Raw genomic sequence first — 19,321 nt, forward strand, 5'->3', positions numbered from 1 at the left:
GTCGGCAATCAGAAATCAGACTCTGGCAAGATTGGGATTGGGCAAGGATATTCGGAGAGTGACGGAGAGACGGAAGCGAGAGCGGCAATCCCCAGTTTCTGACCGACTGACTTCTGTGCGCGATACATAGATACAATCGTCTTGGAAAGAGAGGAAGGAAAAAAGGTCGGGATCGTCCAAGCTGACGGGCTCCTCGCGTAGAAGCGACTCGTTGACGGCAGGTTCATCCGAGCGCTACGATGGTGGACTACAGCAAATGGAAGAGTATCGAAGTAAGAACAATATCGGCCGTTCTCCGTCCGGATCCAGGGATCCAGCGATTCAGAGGAACGTTCTCGAAGAAGCTCGAGATCAGATCTCGCCGGCCGCCCGCGACCGTCTGGCGTACGCGTACGCCAGAAACGTTGTTGCGACACGTTACCGAAACGTCATCTGCTCGGCGTTTCGACTCAACTCGGTTATCCCGTTTTTAGAGCGCAGTTTACGTATCGCGAATACTCGTGGGATCGAGCATTTTCTACAATTTTAGTACGCGATTAACTTGAAGCCTTCTACTTTATAACTTTGTTAATTTTCTTTGGTTCTTATTTGATGAGATCGAAAGACTTATTTATTTTTTGGATCGATCAATTTACATCGAACAATAATGATTTTAGATTTTACGTGAAAATGTTTTTCGTATCGATAACTTTTGCTATTCTTATCGTTAGATTTCAGACGATGAAGATGATACTCATCCAAACATCGATACGCCATCCTTATTCAGATGGCGTCATCAAGCGCGAGTGGAGAGAATGGAAGAACGCAAGAAAGAGCACGAAGAACACGTGAGGAAGAAGGCAGAGTAAGAACAAATATATGTTAAATAATATCTCTCCTGTATGTATAGAATTAAATTAATTTCTGCCGCGTAACGTTTGTTATTTCAGAACGCTGCAAAAACTCAAGGATACAAAGGAAAAATTAGCCAAATTAGAAAATGAAAAGACCGATTCGGCTGATTTAACTGCGTTGAAAAAAGTTCTTCAAGATCTCGAAGAGGAGGAGAAAAAGATTCAAGAGAAGGAAAAGGAAATGGAAAAGAAGGAAAAATTGACACCGTGGAACATAGATACTATTGGGCAAGACGGTTTTACAAAAACTGTGATAAATACGAAGCCCGCGAGGAGGAACGACGATTCGAGTTTGTCCGACGAGGAAAAGGAGAAACGAATGAAGCAATTCGTTAAGGAACACGAGACAAAGTTGAAGGAGTTTGGCATGCTAAGAAAATACGATGACAGCAAGAAATTCTTACAGGACCATCTGTACTTAGTTTGCGAGAATACGGCAAACTATTTGGTCATCTGGTGCATCAACTTGGAAATGGAAGAGGTAAGTTTGACGGGCAACCGTTCTACAGCTAAACTATCGAGACAGACTTAACCAATGATATCTATGACAATTCTATGTTCGTGGGGTATTTTCAGAAACATAATTTAATGGAACACGTTGCGCATCAATGCATATGTATGCAATATATACTGGAACTGTCTAAGCAATTGGACGTCGACCCGCGAGCGTGCGTTGGCTCCTTTTTCAGTCGCATTCAAATTGCCGAGGTAGAGTACAAGAAATCCTTCGACGACGAACTTAAAGCGTTTAAGGACAGAATACGCAAAAGAGCAGCAGAGAAGGTAGCTGAAGCGGTTAGAGAGGCCGAGGAGGAGGAAAGAAAAGCTCGTTTGGGTCCCGGTGGACTCGATCCGATCGAGGTGTTCGAAACTCTTCCAGAGGTAAATGAAAATTTGTCTCGGAACGTAAAGATCAACGCTAGGAAATTTTCTTCTCGATTCTTTATATTTTTTTTCAGGCTTTACAAAAATGTTTCGAGACGCAAGATATTCCTTTGTTGCAACAAACAATAGCCACAATGCCGGAGGAAGAGGCGACGTATCACATGAAACGGTGCGTCGACAGCGGTTTGTGGGTTCCCGACGCGAAAAACAAGGAGAAGGAGAAAGAAAAGAAGGATGAGGAGGAACGGCAGAGCGCCGCGGGAAATACGCCAGATCCGGAATAACGCATTTAAATCGCATCTTACTACGGATACTCAACGAAAATCAGTATCTCATTTACGTCATTTATTTTTTTACGTAATTTACGTAATTCGAAACGGGTACATCAACAATAAAATTGTCATCTCTGCGAACTCTGGCAATGTGCTATTATTATTTTTATCAGCTTTTCCTTTCGTCATCGCGATATTCATCGTCGCGTTGGCACGCTGTTAACTCGAGTTGAATCAGATCGTAAGACTGAGTTGTCGTTTCATAAATAGAAAACTTGGCATATGCATGAAATATGTAGCGATTATCAAGGAGCACAAGTACAAGTAGTGTCGAAGCGCTATATGATCTTCTTGTGACTTTTATGTACGATTGTGTTACTATTGAAATTATCTTTCTACGTAATGTACATATGTAATGTTAATCACAATCCATAATTATTTCAATATTTTACGTCCCTCCCAAAACACTAGTATTGTACGTTAATCGGGAACAATATCGTTATGTAAATAAAACCAATTATATATCCAAATGGTTTATACCGTTAAAATTGCGAGATATACATATAATTGTTTTAAAAAATTACTTTAGTTTTCGACCTCGATTTGCCTCTAATTTTGTACACGTAATCAAGTCAGTTGAATCATTTCATTCGTTTTCCGGTGTACCTACTTAAAAATAAATAAAATAGAAATTAATTTTGCACAGAAGGAAAATAACATTTATATTTTTATATTTTCTTATTTTTTGCTATATCTACTTTTCTTTCTTTTTTGTATTATACGAAAAGGAAAAGAATAAATTAAACTACCTAGATTTATACGAAGAATTTTTTCTCTGCGGGACTTGGTACATCGCTAAAGTTATTAATGTAAATAATATTATTGCCGTGTATATCGTAATATGTTATATATTACTAATACTTTGCTAACTAATTATATATATCTTTTAAGCCGGCACGCTCGCCGAACGACACGAGACTGAGAGCGATTCATCCGATTCGTCATTTTTCGCCGGAAAGCACGTTCGAAGGAACCCGCCGTCAAACTCGAATTCGACAGGTGGCGCTCGTCGAGCTCTCGACTCGATCGAGCTGCGACAGCGACGACAGCGTACATATACCGGAAGCTCGGGCGCCTCGTCCTTTTCCGGCGCGGCGTTGCCACGGACGTGTAGGTAATATTTTTCGTCTTTCATTCTCATCGCGATTCGACCTGTCGCATCGGCAGCGAGACGGCTGCGCTGGCTTTCCATCGGGACGGGCGTGGCGCGCCGCTCAGTCGGCGTCGTTTTCGCGACGTCGCGAGTCGCGGTCGCGAGGAAATCTCTCCGAGACGGCGCGGCGCGGCGCCCGTCCGTCCGTCTGTTCCCGAACACGGTCATCCTGTGCCCGAGCCCGACACGATACGCCCGACGGAAAGCCAGCCTGGCTGCGCTCCGCTGGTCCGCTGCCGCTTCCTCGTCATTCTCACTTGCGTCTCGCGTACTTTGCACGGCGACGTTGACGACGTCGGGCAACTTGAAGCTCCAGGCCCGATCCATTCCGTTCCATTTGGCCCGACGACCTGACGGTTAGTGTGGACTCCTCTACCTGCTTTTAACGAGAAATTGTGCTAGAATTAAGCCGCGAGTTCCCGAGCCCTCGAACGAATCGTATCGTACGGTACGTACGCGTTGGACATCGCGATGCGGTAAACCGCGCGAGAGAACGAGTCTTTCCGTATCGTCTCTACGTCAATCTCGGAAAGTTCGTTGGACGGTTCTCCGCGATTTGGCTTGCGAGAGTCGCGAGTTGCGAGGTCGTTTAACGCGATTTTTCCCTCTTCCAGATATCGGATTTTTCTTAATTTCTCGGTAAAAAATTTTTTTTTTTTAATTGCGGAACAAGTTAAAGTTTCTTGGACAAATTGTAAAATTTCCTTTCGCGCGTATGACGAATCGCCACGATGTCTCGCGAAACGTCTACGCCTCTACGCGTTACATAATTTTCTCCTTGCTTAAAGCGACCGTTTCGAAGAGAACGTGGCGTGGCATCTTCGTTCGTTTCCGCCCGTGATATATCGCATCGCGAGTTGCGAGTTGATCGAAGGCAAGCGTCACGACGCCGCGCATCATGGGTAAAATCGTTGGCTGCTCAAAATGGCCGTGCGACGAGCGACGTTCGATTTCCGTTTTGCGAAACTCGCGTCCGACGTCCGTTTCGTTCGACCCTACGCGAGACGACCGAATTCGTTCAAATTCGCGCGAGAAAAATCGCGCGACAAATTTCGCCGAATCTCGATTCGCCTCATGTCGCGTCATTTAATATCGCGAGTATTTCTTGCGTGAGATATTTGCGTGAGTAATTTTACGTTTCATTTCACGGACGCTTTTCCGGTGTGTGCGCGCGCGCGCGCGCGCGCGAGTACGCACACGCACACCGTTTTAATCGTGCGATGCGCGCGTCTTCTCGTTTCTCTTCTTCCGTCGGCTCTCGTCCAATCCGACGTCGCGTCTCCGAGGCTCCGCGCTTCGGATTGGCGGAGAGGGGCGAGGGCAGAGGGCAGCGAGATGGCGCGCGCGTTGCACGACGGGAGAGAGAGAGCCGCGGAGTGGGGAGGGCGAGAAGAAGCGAGTCCCGATCACAAAATGGCGGTCTACCTCGCGTACCCGTGACCATATAGCGCGCGATACTCTCAATAGTTTGTCGCGATGTCGAGGCCCGCGGCGCGAAACGCGGTCTGATCTGCGGGCACGCGTACGCGTGACGGTGTTACGATTGGGGACAGGGGCGAGCTCGCGTGGTGCGCGTCGGTGATAAACGGTCGGTGGGTCGTCGGTGCGACGCGTAGACGGGGGAGCCATGCAGGTGAGTGCCAGTTACCAGACACCCCCGGGATCCGAGCGGGATTTCGGCCCCGCGCACGCGGATCCGTGCGGCGATTACCCTCGTCGACGATCCGCGGATGCGTTCGGCGTGATTTTATGCGCGCGGGCGAGTCGCTCGTCGCGGCCACGGTGTTGTTTGGAATAGGGCAAAATCGCGTGCAGCCACGCGCGTTTCCGCGCACCGATGTTCGACGAGAACCTGGCGAAAACGCGAAAAAAACCCCGATGCCGGTCCGCGAGGGTTTCCCACGCGTAGGGCGGGGTCCCACGGACCGTCCGGGCTCGGGAACTCGTGCCACCCTCGCCACGATTTTTCGCTACTTTACGCACTCTCCCAGCCCCTGAATAACCTATAAAGGTTTGTTTACGTCGCGTCGATCTGATATTTTTCACAGAAAACATCGTTGTACCACCCTGATTTTCGTCGCAAACGATCCCTCGCGCTTTACCTCGGCCTGGCGTCATGCTTATTCGCAAATCGAAAATGTACCCATTTTCGCAAATTGAGCTTGAATATTGTCGCGCACGGTCCTGCCTGGTGATCAGGAACGTGTGACGCACGTCTCGCGGCAAATACCCGTGATTTTGATGCGTTTCCATCGGGATAACGCCAGAAATATTCTGCATTTTCAACCTTTGAAAGTTCCTTGCAAACATTTTTGTGGGAAATTCATAATTTTGGCGTGTGACGGACATAATTGGATCTATCGAGGAGCTTCGTGACGTTTGTCTGTACCGTGGAACGCCATTTATACCGTTTGGAATCTTGTTCAACGCAGATTTCTTTTGCGTCAATTTTATGAGGGTGAGAATCGCGATCGCGAAACACACTTGAGTAAAACTGCATCGCATTGCGATAGATTTTATTCAATTTGACAATAAATTTATCTCGATGCGTCACGAGAGTAACGTTAAAAGCAATTGCATGCTTGGTAATAATCCATTTGTCGGTGAACATTTGTAATGGTAACTTTTGAGATAGCAATGGGGTTGGTTGAGATGCGTCTGGCAAATTCGTGCAAAAATTTCAAGCGATATAGTTCTTGGACGTTTCACCGTTACATGTGTGTAGAATACTTAAATAATTGTGAATTTTACAACAATGGTATATAAATATATGTATATAACTGTAGACAAGTTTATCCATCGCTGGTCACGCATCATTTCTTTTAATCAACACGTATCTTTGAATTATCCTAGTGCACAAATAAGACTGGACATTGCTCCATGAATTTTGAATAAATTTAAACCAATTTATTTCTTGAACAATATTTGAGCTCAAATTATTCTATCGAGTCATGCATTCTTTTATTGTAATGTACAAAACATTGTTAGAAAAAATATATATAGCGTATGTAAAGGTCCGTTTTATGCTCATACATTTTTAATAGTGGTTTACAGTGTCGGCAGTGTTGTACAGTTTGCAATACAGGTTATTTTAATATTTAATCATACCGTCTGGCACGCTCTCTGATGCCTTGGATGAAACTGTAGCACGTGTTGCTAACGTTTGTTACGGAAAGAGAGCGAGGGGCCTACGCTCGGTTAATATAGGTATGCAAACAAAAATCTGCATTGATTGTGCAAGAGAAAAAATGTTACTTCGCTCTCGTAACTCCAATATTTTTCTATCGATATACTTGTGGCAAGAGTCTTGATTATGATCGTTATTACGTTCACTGATAGAGATTTGCAAATGTACGAAACTATGTCAAATATCAAGAGAGACGAGCATAATTAGAACGTTACTAATAAATATCTCAACTTCTTTCGATCCGTTTGAGAAGATTAATATAAAAAAAATATATAATATATATTAAATTAATTAATTAATATATGGCATATATATATAGTATATCTGATCTGCTACAAATTAAATAATATGATTAACCCATATTATTAGGTACACATATTTCTGTATGCATTTACGTATGTTGATCGAGCACTGACAGCTGAGATATGTAATCGTTGAAGTATTTAATAAAACTATAACCTGTTTTTGAACGATGATCTCTATTATTCAGTGCCCAAACCTTCGTTGGACATCTCCAAACAGATTCCTTTCATGCGAATATGATTGTAAGCGACTGCGGCATGCGATAGAATTATACAAACGTGCCAATTTAGAAGAAATTTCTGCGTTTAATTTTGCTTTAAGGTATTCAAACGTGATCAAACGAGGGATCTCGCTGCTAGATCCAAAGAATTCTCGCACGGAATTTAATATAAGGGATATATTAAACGTGTCATTTTTTTTTTTAGTCTTCTTTGGTTTTTATTTAGATCAAAGTAATCGTACGATAACGTTTCTTAGATTACTGTTTTCCTCTTCTAACAATAAGAAGACAAAATGGCGGACGACGGTCACAAAATGGAGGACGAGTTCGTGCTGATGAAATGACAATATTTCTGTATGCGGGCTGACTGAAGGAAATAAAAAGATGCGTAAAAAAAAAAGTTCCACCGCTCCCTTCGACTGCGAATTACCTTGCTTCCTTGTTACCGTAATTGTACCCATAATTGTATCCATTTAGAACAGAAGTAAAAACTCTCGAAATGAGAATAATAATGTTAGGGCGTTTCTCTGCGACGAGCGTTAACTGGGGACTAAAGCGAACTATTCCAAACAACACGTTCCAAGCGACGAGCGATATCTTGCATAAAGATGAAATCGAAATTACATGTCGTCGATATTGACTTCCAGAAAACGTTAGAATCTGAATCCGGTAAGGAATCCGGATCGGATTCTGAGAACGAGAGCAAGAGCGATAGCTCCTCTTCCGGCAGCAACAGCGGCTCGGGATCGGGATCCGAAAGGTGGGTATCGACAAGGATTTGGCCCATCTCCCTGAAAAATCATGAGATCTGATACGCGAACTTGCATTACAGTAAGATTTTACTTTCCTCTCGTGAAAGAAACGTTCAACGTGAATTGGAGAATTTCTCAGTTTTAAGCGAGTTTCATATTTTGGAAATAAGAACTTCGATTTTAGAGAAGTGCTCAATTTTATTGATGTTTTTGAGAATGTAATTTTTTCTCTTTCAAATTCCACACCATGTTGATTGGATTCATTAATTATTTATATATATCTTTGAGGTAATCGGTTTAATCTTTTATATAACGCAGTTGTAGCGTGCGACTTTATTATTAATGCAAGACAAATTTAACTGAATACAAGTGTATATCAGGTTCTCCGATGTGTAAGGGTTTGTCACAATTGGTGCCACTCACGAATGGGCTACTGTGTATTGCCACAGCTTCATATAGCACTAACAATGTCTTAACAATTTTCCTAACTTTATGTATGCCCTACTTTGGGTTTTTTGTGAGCACTCAACTCTTTTTATACGTTACGTTTATGTTAAAACGTTTTCTTTTTTTTTATTCAAATAACCCCAGAGCATTGCTAAATAGATAAACAGGAAGTATTAATCTGTAGCGTTAGTCAATGTACTTTCGAGTAATCAACGCGTCAAATATGAATCTCGATACGGAATTATAAAATTATAGGAGGACGTTCACATTTTTAACTTTGAAATATTTTGAAAAGCTTGATATACATTTCCAGTATTCGTGTACAATGCGTAGTCCATCTTTATATTTTTTATATTTATTAGCGTTATATACGCATTTTCTAATTAGTGTGATTAAAATTCTACGATACATGAATATATTATATCATAATTATTGTATAATATTTTTATTTTTATGCCTTATCACACAATTTATATGTAACTTGTATCACAGATTAAATCACTTGAAATTTTTATTTAAAAATGCCTCCGAGCGATTGATTAAATAAAACAACCAAGATATTGAACGTTGAACGGCAATTGTACATTTCTATATATAATTGATATTTCACACAATTAACGATTTTATATCCGGTAAATTTATTCCCACGACTACGTTATCGTTAATTATTCTCATCAAGTATGTATTTCGAGATGCTCTGTCCATATGTGTATCATCTATATATAATTAGTGAAATAAAATATTGCCTGGCTGCTTAACGCAGCGACTCTAGCTCCTCGAGCGGTTCCGGCTCCGGATCAGGCTCCGACTCTGACAAGTCGGAGAAGTCGGATGCACCTGCTGCACAAAGCGATAGCTTCCAGAGCAAAGGCTCGAATCACAGCACCGAAGCAAAGCTTAGAGTTAAACATGAGTCTAGTCGCGAGTGGGACGAGAATCCTGACATATACGGCATCAGGAGGTCCGGGCGTTCCAGGAAGGAGCCTGACAGGCTCGCGACGAATCGCGAGAGCGACAGTGATGGTCGTAAAAAATTTAAGAAGAAAGGGTAAGTGCGACAAATCGTCGGGGGAGTGGAGGATATGTTGACCCGGCGGTAACGATCGATGTAACTCAGCTGAACGGCTTATCGCGGTCGCGAGATCGCAAGATAATTTGTACGGATAATATGCTAATTGAGAGATGAAATAAGCTCGTAATTGTTAGTAGCTGACGTAGAATAGTTCATATATACATAGTTAGAGCCCGTACGTTGTAAACTTTGATCTTATCGTTCGTATTACACGAGATATTGTGTAACAATACACCACTTCTGTGTGGCAACAGTATTAGTCGATACGTTGGTCTTTCTACGAGTGCTTCCGTTTATGTATACGTTGTATACCACAGAGCACGAATGACGAATTGATAGATTTTACATTTTACATTTTTGCTCATTTCCACTTGCATTACTGTCAGCATATTTGTACATAAATTTAGAAAATAATATAACGGTATCTTATCAATATTGGTCGTTAAATAACGTCGCCTAATTTTGACGTAGTTATCTGATATATTACAGATGCGTGAGTCACCGAATTTATTGCGACGTTCACGATACATCTATTTTTAACACCAATCGCCACAAAAACGATTTGCTTTCACATTTAATGAATATAAGCGTTTCGTTATCCACGTTATTATAAGATATGCTACACTTGTGCATACATGTACTTTTGACTGCATAAATATTTACAAATGTTTACGTTTTACATCTGTTTGCTTGTTCTAATCGGATTTTACTTTGATTTTGCACATAACCGCTTATTATATTTTCCAGTTTACATCACAATGCGTTTTTACATTCCGTGTTATTTATAATTTATACCTCGAATTTATTAAAAACTTAATAGACGAGTTTTTTGTGTTGTGAAGCATATGAATTGATATTTATGCGACATTTCCCTCTAAACTGTTGTACAACTTTATTTCTTATAAAAATCTTAATCTTTCTATATTATATAGTTATATATGAAATTTAAAAAATGACGCCTAACTTTTTCATTTGATTTTTTAACGATATTATCACATTTTTATAAATCGATTTCATAGTAATATTCTCTCTACGTGTATTTCATACATATTGTTAACATTTGGAATATTCTATACAAAAACAATAAATGATTTTTTGAAATGCTAAAAATAAACTAGCAACACGTAGTTATTGAGTTAAATGAAATTCAGTGGACAATTATAAACGCGAATCTGTTAGGTATAATGCATACACGGTCCTATACGTACAACTTATTGTTTTAGTTCACATAATTCGTGGAATTCAGAGAGTTCGGATTCAGAATCTGATGAAACTGAGAATCGTAGACCCCCACCTAGCAAATCCTTGAACAGGCGTGCTGCGCAAAAAGCGAAAGAGAAAGCCAGAGTGCGAAAGAAGCATATTTCTGAATCTTCTGATAACTCTTCCTTCGACAGTGATGATAATAGAAGGTACGTATTGAGAAAAATTGACTAAAAGAAAGAGAAAGGTTTGAAAGTCAGATTCCAATAATCTACATATTAAATTTAATCATCAGGCAAGTTAGTAGACGGACAGGCACGGCAGTTAGTTATAAAGAGGAAAGTGAAGAAGGTACCGATAGCGAGGATTTGGTTGAAGTTGACGAATCGAACGCTGCGTCGACAGAGCCTGACAATGCGGAAACTATTGAACAAATTTTGGGACAGAGGATGGGCAAGAAAGGAGGTTAGTTTGTTTTATGCGCTTAGCACCGTGATGCTGTTAATCGAGATATTATTTACACAAAATATATAATTACGTGCAGTTACGGGTAACGTGACGACAATCTATGCTGTCGAAGAAAACGGTGATCCCAATCCAGAGGATCTGAGTAACGTGGAAACTGAAGTACAATATTTGATCAAATGGAAAGGCTGGTCTCACATACATAATACGTGGGAATCAGAGGAATCTTTAAAAGCACAAAAAGTATAGCATTATTAATATACTTTCTAGTCTTTGTTAACTCTCAGCTGTGATGTCAGGAAATATTCATAATCTTATGTTTGTTAGGTAAAAGGATTGAAGAAGTTAGACAATTTTATAAAACGTGAACGCAGAATCAGGCAGATGAGAGAATATGCTGAGCCAGAAGAGTTGGATTATTTAGAGTGTCAACTGGAACTTAAACAAGATCTTCTAAAAAGTTACAACAATGTTGAGAGGATTATTGGTATGAAAATCTTTATTCTGACAATGATATTTTAAATAATATTTAATGCTCTTCTCTCTCTATTATAAATATAAATTGTCACGATGATGAATCATCGTATAATTTTTTTTTGTCAGCTGACTACAACAAACCAGACTCCGAACATCCCGATTATTTTTGTAAATGGGAAAATTTGTCGTACGCCGAAGCCACATGGGAAGATGGAACTTTAATAGTGAAAAAATGGCCAGAGAAGATAAAAGAATTTCGCGACAGAGAAGATTCCAAAAGAACACCGAGCAAACATTGCAAAGTCCTCAAATCTAGACCCAAGTTTTATCCGTTGAATGAACAACCTGCTTACATGGGCAAAGAAAAAGATTTAGTATTGAGAGATTATCAAATGGATGGACTTAATTGGATGATACATTCTTGGTGCAAGGAAAATAGGTGCGCGGATTTTCTAATAACGCCGCTTGAAAAATTATTATATTTATTTAATCTTTTAATTATCTACACACTTTTTTCTGCAGTGTTATATTAGCCGATGAAATGGGTCTCGGCAAAACAATCCAAACAATATGCTTCCTTTATTACTTATTTCACACGCAACAACTTCATGGGCCATTTTTACTAGTAGTTCCTCTGTCGACAATGACTTCCTGGCAAAGAGAGATGTTTTTGTGGGCACCTGACCTAAATTTCGTTACTTACTTGGGCGATGTCAATTCTCGTAATATTGTAAGTATATTATTGTTTATCATTTATTGTTTCGCAATATTTGACACACTCAGAGATTCTCTAAATAATATAAATTCTTTTCAGATTAGGGAATACGAATGGTGCTACCGAGGTTCGAAGAGACTAAAGTTCAACGTCATACTTACGACGTATGAGATAGTACTTAAGGACAAAGCATTATTGGGTGCCTTAAATTGGGCGGTATTGCTAGTGGACGAAGCTCATCGATTGAAGAATGACGATTCCCTATTATACAAAGCACTTACCGAATTTCACACCAATCATCGTTTATTGATTACTGGTACTCCGTTACAGAACAGCTTGAAAGAGCTGTGGGCCTTATTACATTTCATTATGCCTACAAAGTTAGTTCTTTAAATACATATACAGCACATATTTATGAAAGTATAAGTTTATTCTATTTTTTATATTTACATTTATTATAACGTTTGAATGTAGGTTTACCTCTTGGGAAGAATTCGAGAAGCAACATGACAACGCCGCAACGAAGGGATATTCCAAGCTGCACAAGCAATTGGAACCATTTATTCTACGTCGAGTTAAGAAAGATGTCGAAAAATCTTTACCTGCTAAAGTCGAGCAGATCTTACGAGTAGAAATGACGTCCTTGCAAAAACAATATTACAAGTGGATATTAACTAAAAATTATGAAGCGCTGCGAAAAGGCGTGAAAGGTTCTACTACGACATTCTTGAACATCGTCATTGAATTGAAAAAGTGCTGCAATCACGCCTTTCTCACGAAACCGATCGAAGGCGAAAGGGAAAAGACTAACGAAGATTACTTGCAGCAATTAATTCGTGGTTCTGGTAAATTAGTGCTCTTGGATAAATTACTAGTGAGATTGCGCGACACAGGACACAGAGTACTAATATTCAGTCAAATGGTTAAGATGTTAGATATTCTCGGTGAATATCTACAAAGGAGACATTTTCCGTTTCAAAGATTAGACGGAAGTATAAAGGGGGAACTACGAAAGCAGGCATTGGACCATTTCAATGCTGAGGGATCGCAGGATTTTTGTTTTTTATTGTCGACGCGAGCCGGTGGTCTCGGTATTAATCTCGCCACCGCGGACACTGTGATAATTTTTGATTCTGACTGGAATCCGCAAAATGATTTGCAAGCCCAGGCTAGAGCGCACCGAATAGGACAAAAGAATAAGGTACGCCAGCGATTGTTTCGAGTCGATGCTCGCTTGTATGAATTTTCATACAACTTCAATCTTTTGTAATCAAATTTACATCATGTTTATATAGGTAAACATTTATCGATTGGTTACTAAAAAGTCGGTCGAAGAAGAAATTGTTGAGCGTGCGAAACAGAAAATGGTCTTGGACCATTTAGTGATACAGCGAATGGATACAACCGGGAGGACAGTATTAGATAAAAAGAACGCGGGGACCAACAGTAATCCGTTTAACAAAGAAGATTTGACTGCTATTTTAAAATTTGGCGCCGAGGATCTGTTTAAAGACGAGGAAGACGGAGATGAGGAACCAGCTGTAAGTTTATTGGCATCTCACACTTTTGTTAGAATGTTTAGCGCAGAATATTTTAATTGGAAATGTGAAATCCTATCAATATTTAACGCGGTATTAATTTTGACACATTTATTCGGACATAACATCAGTTTGATGTATTTAGAATGCTTATACAATAACTTATTATTTTAATAATTAATATTCCTTTATGTAACAAATGTTCTGTAATAAATATATTAATTTAATTATGTTTATTTCTGTAATAGTGTGATGTCGATGAGATCTTAAGAAGAGCTGAAACGAGAGACGAAGGACCGACAACAGTTGGCGATGAATTGTTGTCTGCCTTTAAAGTCGCCAGTTTTAAAACAGCATTTGAAGAGGATTTGGAACCGATTAATCAACCAAATGATAACGATGATGAAAGTAAAGATTGGGTAAGTATCTTAATTTATTTCTGAATAAATTAAGAAAGTATATTCTTGTATATCTCTGAATAAGCATATTATTCCTTTTGCAATTAAAAAAATTTTCTATATATATAAAATTTTATTCTATATATATATAAATATATATAGACTTTCTTAATTTATTCATAAATAAATTCAGAAATTTAGAAAATTTGTTATATATATATAAAATTATTATTTATTTATATCGTTTTTTTACGTGTTTTAGGCGGAAATCATTCCGGAGAATTTCCGAAGAAAAGTGGAAGAGGAAGAAAAATCAAAGGAAATGGAGGATCTTTACTTACCACCAAGAAGTCGGAAAACTCTTCAGCAACTCAATCAAAGCGAAGGTATTTTTAGAAATACTTGCATTTGAATGTAAAATATATGAACAAACGCATAAATGCTACTTATATATTTGTTTATAGGAAGAGGCAGAAAGCGAAAAAAAGTACAAGATGATAGCGAGGATGGCGAGGAATCTGGTAGCGAGGCAGAAGGCAGTGACGATGACAGACCCAAGAAGAGAGGTAGACCGAGAGTTTTGCCACGCGAGAACATCAAGAGCTTTACTGATGTTGAGGTATTTAACATTTGATTAGAAATGGTTGATTTTTTTGCACATTTTTTACACAACAATGATGTTCTTTTTCATAGATACGACGATTCATCAAGAGTTATAAAAAGTTCCCGGCGCCTTTGAAACGATTAGATGATATCGCGACTGATGCTGACTTACAAGAGAAACCGATGTCGGAATTGCGCTTTCTGGGCGAGCAATTGATGTCTAGATGCGACGCTTGTTTAGCAGAATTTGAGAATACCGCAAAAGAGAATAAGGGTAGCGAGGAAGATAGCAAGGGGAAAGGTCGTAAGAGAAGACGGGGACCTACTTTTAAGATGGGTGGTGTAATGGTGAACGCAAAGTCTTTCTCAGCCGCGGTTAAAGAACTCGAGCCTCTGGAACAAGCTTTACCATCCGATCCTGAGCAACGTGCTAATTGGCATCTCGACATTAAGTGAGTTTAAATAATTGTTATTAATTAAAATCTATAAATAATTAGAAATTAAAATAGCGAAAAAAATTATTAAAATTAATGGATTTTATTTAAAATTAAGTACGAAAAATTAAAAATATTTTTACTACAGATTAAAACCAGCCAATTTCGAATGCGAATGGACTATCGAGGATGATACTAGATTATTAAAGGGTATATATCAGCACGGCATGGGTTCATGGGAAGCGATAAAAACAGATGCCAGTTTGAAACTTGGGGATAAGATCTTTCCTAAAGACAATAAAGTACAACTCAAACGCGTGAATGCACGTGCGGAATATCTGTTGAAGATTTTGAAGAAGCAAATTGATCTTAAATTAGGAGTGGTAAGGTCATTTGATATTTGACATGTCAATAGACATGTCTTCATTGATCTCTTTTACTTCTACAGGATTATGTCTTTCTTCTCCAATTAGAGACCGAGTACAAGGTAATACCCCAACCCTTTCCATCCTTTCATCCTTCCTTATACTTTGACAAGCAAACGTGATGTACGAAAGAGTTATGGAATATTTGAATTGTGATATTAATATGTCTAATATAAATTATACTTTTTTTTAAGGTTTTTTAAAGGTTTGCATCTATAAGTTGCTTAATTGTTTCAGACGCGAATGAGAAAGCCGAGGAAAACCAAGGAAACGAAAACGGCAATCACCAAAGAGATTGTAGAAGATAACGATAGCTCTGGTGACGAAAATAAGAAATCAAAATCCAGAATTGATAAAGTAAGTTTTAAAAACAAGAGACTAGCCTTGTATATTTTGTGAATTTATATGAATTATACGTCTATATGTATTTATAATTATTTATAGTCTGCGGTTAAAAAAGAAGAAGAGAACGTTGCAAAGAAAGATATTAAGGAAGAAGTCGATGATTTGTCTGACGAAAAGAAAAAAGAGAAAAAGGCCAAAAAGGAGAAAAAAGATAACAAGAAAGCGAAAAAGAATAAGCAAGCCGCAGGTCCCATGCATTTTACTGCGAATAACGAACCGAGAGCTGTCGATGTAATCGGCGAATTGGACCCACCAATATTCGATGAGGTTAATATCATTCTTTTAACGGATTTGTATATTTTTCTTATGACGACTTCTAAAATAAATATATAATATGTGTATAATGTGTAAAAATTGAGGGAAGAATTGTTAATATATTATTTTTTAATACACTACTTTATCATGCAGTGCAAAGAGAAGATGAGGCCAGTAAAGAAGGCATTAAAGGCTTTAGACACACCAGATATGTCTCTGAGTCAAGAAGAGCGAGTCGCTCGCGCGCGTCGATGTCTTTTCCAAATCGGGAATCATATCACCACGTGTCTGGCAGAATATAAATCTCCTGAACAAGCCAACGAATGGAAAGGCAATCTCTGGTACTTTGCTTCCAAGTTCACAAACTTTAAAGCGAAAAAGCTTTACAAGATGTATAAGAACCTGGTGAAACAAGGTGGCGACAGCAACGGCGGTTCCACATCCAGCCCTGATAAAAAAGAGGATGCTTCTAGTACCGCAAAGGTACTGCGCGCGTTGAACTTTTCATTTTTTATATAGAAAATATAGGCTGCGGTCCACACTTGACGCTACAAATGCTTTGAAGCGTTCTTCTTCCTTCCTTCTTTATTGAAAGAAAGCAGAAGAGGAATGTTTCGAAGCATTTGTAGCATCAAGTGTACCGCAGCAATAATCAAATGAGAAATCGTAATCATTTTATGTTTTATTTGCAGAAGCACAATGAAAAGGCGTCTCACGAGAAACATTTTGATAAGCAACAACAGGCAGACAGCGGTAATAAAGACAGCCGAATAATGAAACGTAAAATTGACGATATCGAGGAGAACTCGAATAGCAGTACGAAACACCTCTCGACTATTTCCGCTGTCAGCAGCAATCTCAGCAGCACGTCCGCAGTTACTATCGGTGCTATTACGATTACGCCTATAACGTCAACGCCAAATTCCACATCGAGTACCACTAACAGTGCAGATATGTCCCGACATAAAGAACAAAAAGAGTCGAAGCATAAAGATATGAAAAGGGATAGAGATCGTGACAGAGATAGAGATAGGGGGCATGACAGAAGTGACAGATTAAGTATAAGTAAAGATGACAGAATGAGGAGAGATGGATATAATATGGGGCATTACAGCGGTAGTAGGGAAGATGATCATTGGTTACCTAGAGACGGAAGAGATATGAGAGACGGCAGGTACGGGTAAGCTCATTTTCTACATCCATATATATTTCGATGTTAAAAATATATTTTCCAGTACTTATATTTTCATATTTAGTTTAATTCAGATTTTATTTTATTCATCTAATGCAAAATTACTTAGATCATTAATCCTCTGTCTGTATACTTTTTTTTTGCATCCTTGAAGTGTATACGTAAGTCTGTCACGTTAGACACTATTTTTCCCTGCTTGTATTTAAAAAAAAAAATGAAAAAATTCATGAAACATTTGTCTACATTGTAGCTGACGATTTTATAGTCATTTTAATATAATAAATATCGTTTATTTAATATTTTCTGGCAGGCTTTTGAAAATTTTACAGTTACGAGCAGATATCATTTTGGCCTTGACTTACGTATACAGACGGAGGGTTGAGCATAAATAGAAATCTTTGTTTTTATCGCTATTTATAATTATTATTATTTTTTTTTATTGCTTCTCAATTGTTGCAATTTCTTTTGACAGATTCGGAGATCACAAACGCGATCGCTTCGATCCTTATGGTCGAATGTCCAGTGGTTATCATAGAGACAGAGACAGAGATAGAGATCGAGATCGTAGTATGCACATGAACGACAAAAGAAGGTAAATAATAGGGATCTTATTTACAAATTTAGCCGATAATCTATTTCATGAATTTTGTTTCAATATGGATTGTTTTTCAGTGATTATTATCGATACTCGTCGGGACCACCAAATTACGGATATGGACCAAGTGGCTATGGTGGTAATAGTGGTGGCGGTGGTTATCCTCCCACGGATATGGCCTCGAGTCATTTCAGAAGTCGTGGTTATGCAGGAGATGGCTACTCCAACGATTGGCGGCCGAACAAAGATTACAGGCGGGATTACGATAGAAGACCACCGCCACCAAATGCCAACTCCTAGTGCTTTTTCCTTCCTCGGTTGTGACACGGTATCGAAACCGTTTTGTGTATAATTTTGCTGCAAGTGAGAGCGTTTTCGACGACACTGGTTCTCTCAAGTCTCTGCGTGGGAGAAGTACTGAGTGCACGGTGCCCGATGTTTTTGTGAGCATGCACCATATCTGTATCTATATGTATAAAAAAAAATTTCCGATATTTATATTATATTCGGATAATATATATAATGATGTCGGAGATGTGTTTAGGATGTGCATGATACTCCCTATTAGAAACTTTTACATATGTGTAGATTGTGAAAAGAAAAGATAAACGAGGGAGATAAAATTATATCCTCAGCACATACGAGAAGAGAAATTTTTATATATTGGAACGTATGTATCGGAATTTGTCGAGGAATGTTGAGAGATACGAACGAACAAACAGTGTGTATTCGCTTCTTTTTAAGTATCAATGGGAATTGTAACTGGTATAATTTCCTTGAATTTTCATCGCTATACACAAAAATCAACTTATGTAAAAAGAGTTTTCCATATCTACAATATATGAAAATCATCCAAATTATACTAGAATACAACTCTAAAGTACGATTGTACTTTTACAATTTTTTTTATTAATAAACTAATTCTTTTTCGCATATTTGAGTTCGATTTTATCGTGCAATTGTGAGAAAAATTTACGACGACATTATTTGAATCACGAATGTATGTATTTTCTATTATACAGTTTGGATGCGGTCCAGTTGATGATTCAAAATAGTATCTGCTCCTGGTAGTGTTACTAACATTGTCAGCGTTTGCACAAATTGATCGATGTTTTCAAAGATCTTAGCGCTGTAGAGCGTCACGCGTTCTAGGTAATGCTAAATGGGCCATGCTCTAAATTACTCCCAAGCATCGATAGAGTCGATTGTGCCACATTCCCTCTATCGTATCTTTCGTTATGTAAAATAAGTAAACTGCTTCCGCGCTACGCGCATATATTTTGCATTTTCGATACTAATTACATATATGTATATTCAGTTTAGAAACATAGCTCGCGCACACATAATTGTCTCGAGCGACGATACCTGATTT

The 19,321-nt window shown here is 38.9% G+C and overlaps 2 protein-coding genes across 9 annotated transcripts; both read left to right on the forward strand.

The window, feature by feature from the left end:
• Positions 1-34: 34 nt before the first annotated feature.
• On the forward strand, positions 35-6,920 carry Cdc37 (cell division cycle protein 37). 7 transcript variants are annotated; one of them, XR_013259427.1, is made up of 6 exons: positions 35-272; positions 711-844; positions 930-1,374; positions 1,470-1,775; positions 1,853-6,470; positions 6,820-6,920. XR_013259427.1 is itself a non-coding variant. In XM_077421819.1 (5 exons), exons 1-5 carry the CDS (start codon positions 240-242, stop codon positions 2,060-2,062), a joined length of 1,128 nt encoding a protein of 375 aa, XP_077277945.1. In that variant the 5' UTR covers positions 35-239; the 3' UTR covers positions 2,063-6,920. The 7 variants fall into 7 exon arrangements, 1 of the variants encoding a protein (XP_077277945.1); XR_013259428.1 differs by having other exon boundaries at positions 1,853-3,619; positions 5,312-6,920; XR_013259430.1 differs by having other exon boundaries at positions 1,853-3,619; positions 6,308-6,920.
• Chd1 (chromodomain-helicase-DNA-binding protein 1) lies at positions 4,756-19,169 on the forward strand. Of its 2 annotated transcripts, none has more exons than XM_077421780.1 (23): positions 4,756-4,896; positions 7,621-7,733; positions 8,936-9,220; positions 10,468-10,656; positions 10,743-10,912; positions 10,992-11,155; positions 11,240-11,399; positions 11,516-11,828; positions 11,912-12,119; positions 12,204-12,484; positions 12,579-13,305; positions 13,400-13,645; positions 13,891-14,061; positions 14,303-14,426; positions 14,505-14,659; positions 14,734-15,095; positions 15,226-15,460; positions 15,740-15,859; positions 15,947-16,174; positions 16,316-16,645; positions 16,855-17,342; positions 17,827-17,946; positions 18,027-19,169. In XM_077421780.1, exons 1-23 carry the CDS (start codon positions 4,891-4,893, stop codon positions 18,247-18,249), a joined length of 5,418 nt encoding a protein of 1,805 aa, XP_077277906.1. In that variant the 5' UTR covers positions 4,756-4,890; the 3' UTR covers positions 18,250-19,169. The 2 variants fall into 2 exon arrangements, with proteins under 2 accessions (XP_077277906.1, XP_077277907.1); XM_077421781.1 differs by having other exon boundaries at positions 16,855-17,336.
• The last annotated feature ends 152 nt before the right edge of the window (positions 19,170-19,321 follow it).

Source organism: Temnothorax americanus, unplaced genomic scaffold (assembly GCF_048541705.1).
Source record: "Temnothorax americanus isolate GAGA-0224 unplaced genomic scaffold, ASM4854170v1 Scaffold7, whole genome shotgun sequence".
NCBI classification, from domain to species: domain Eukaryota; kingdom Metazoa; phylum Arthropoda; class Insecta; order Hymenoptera; family Formicidae; genus Temnothorax; species Temnothorax americanus.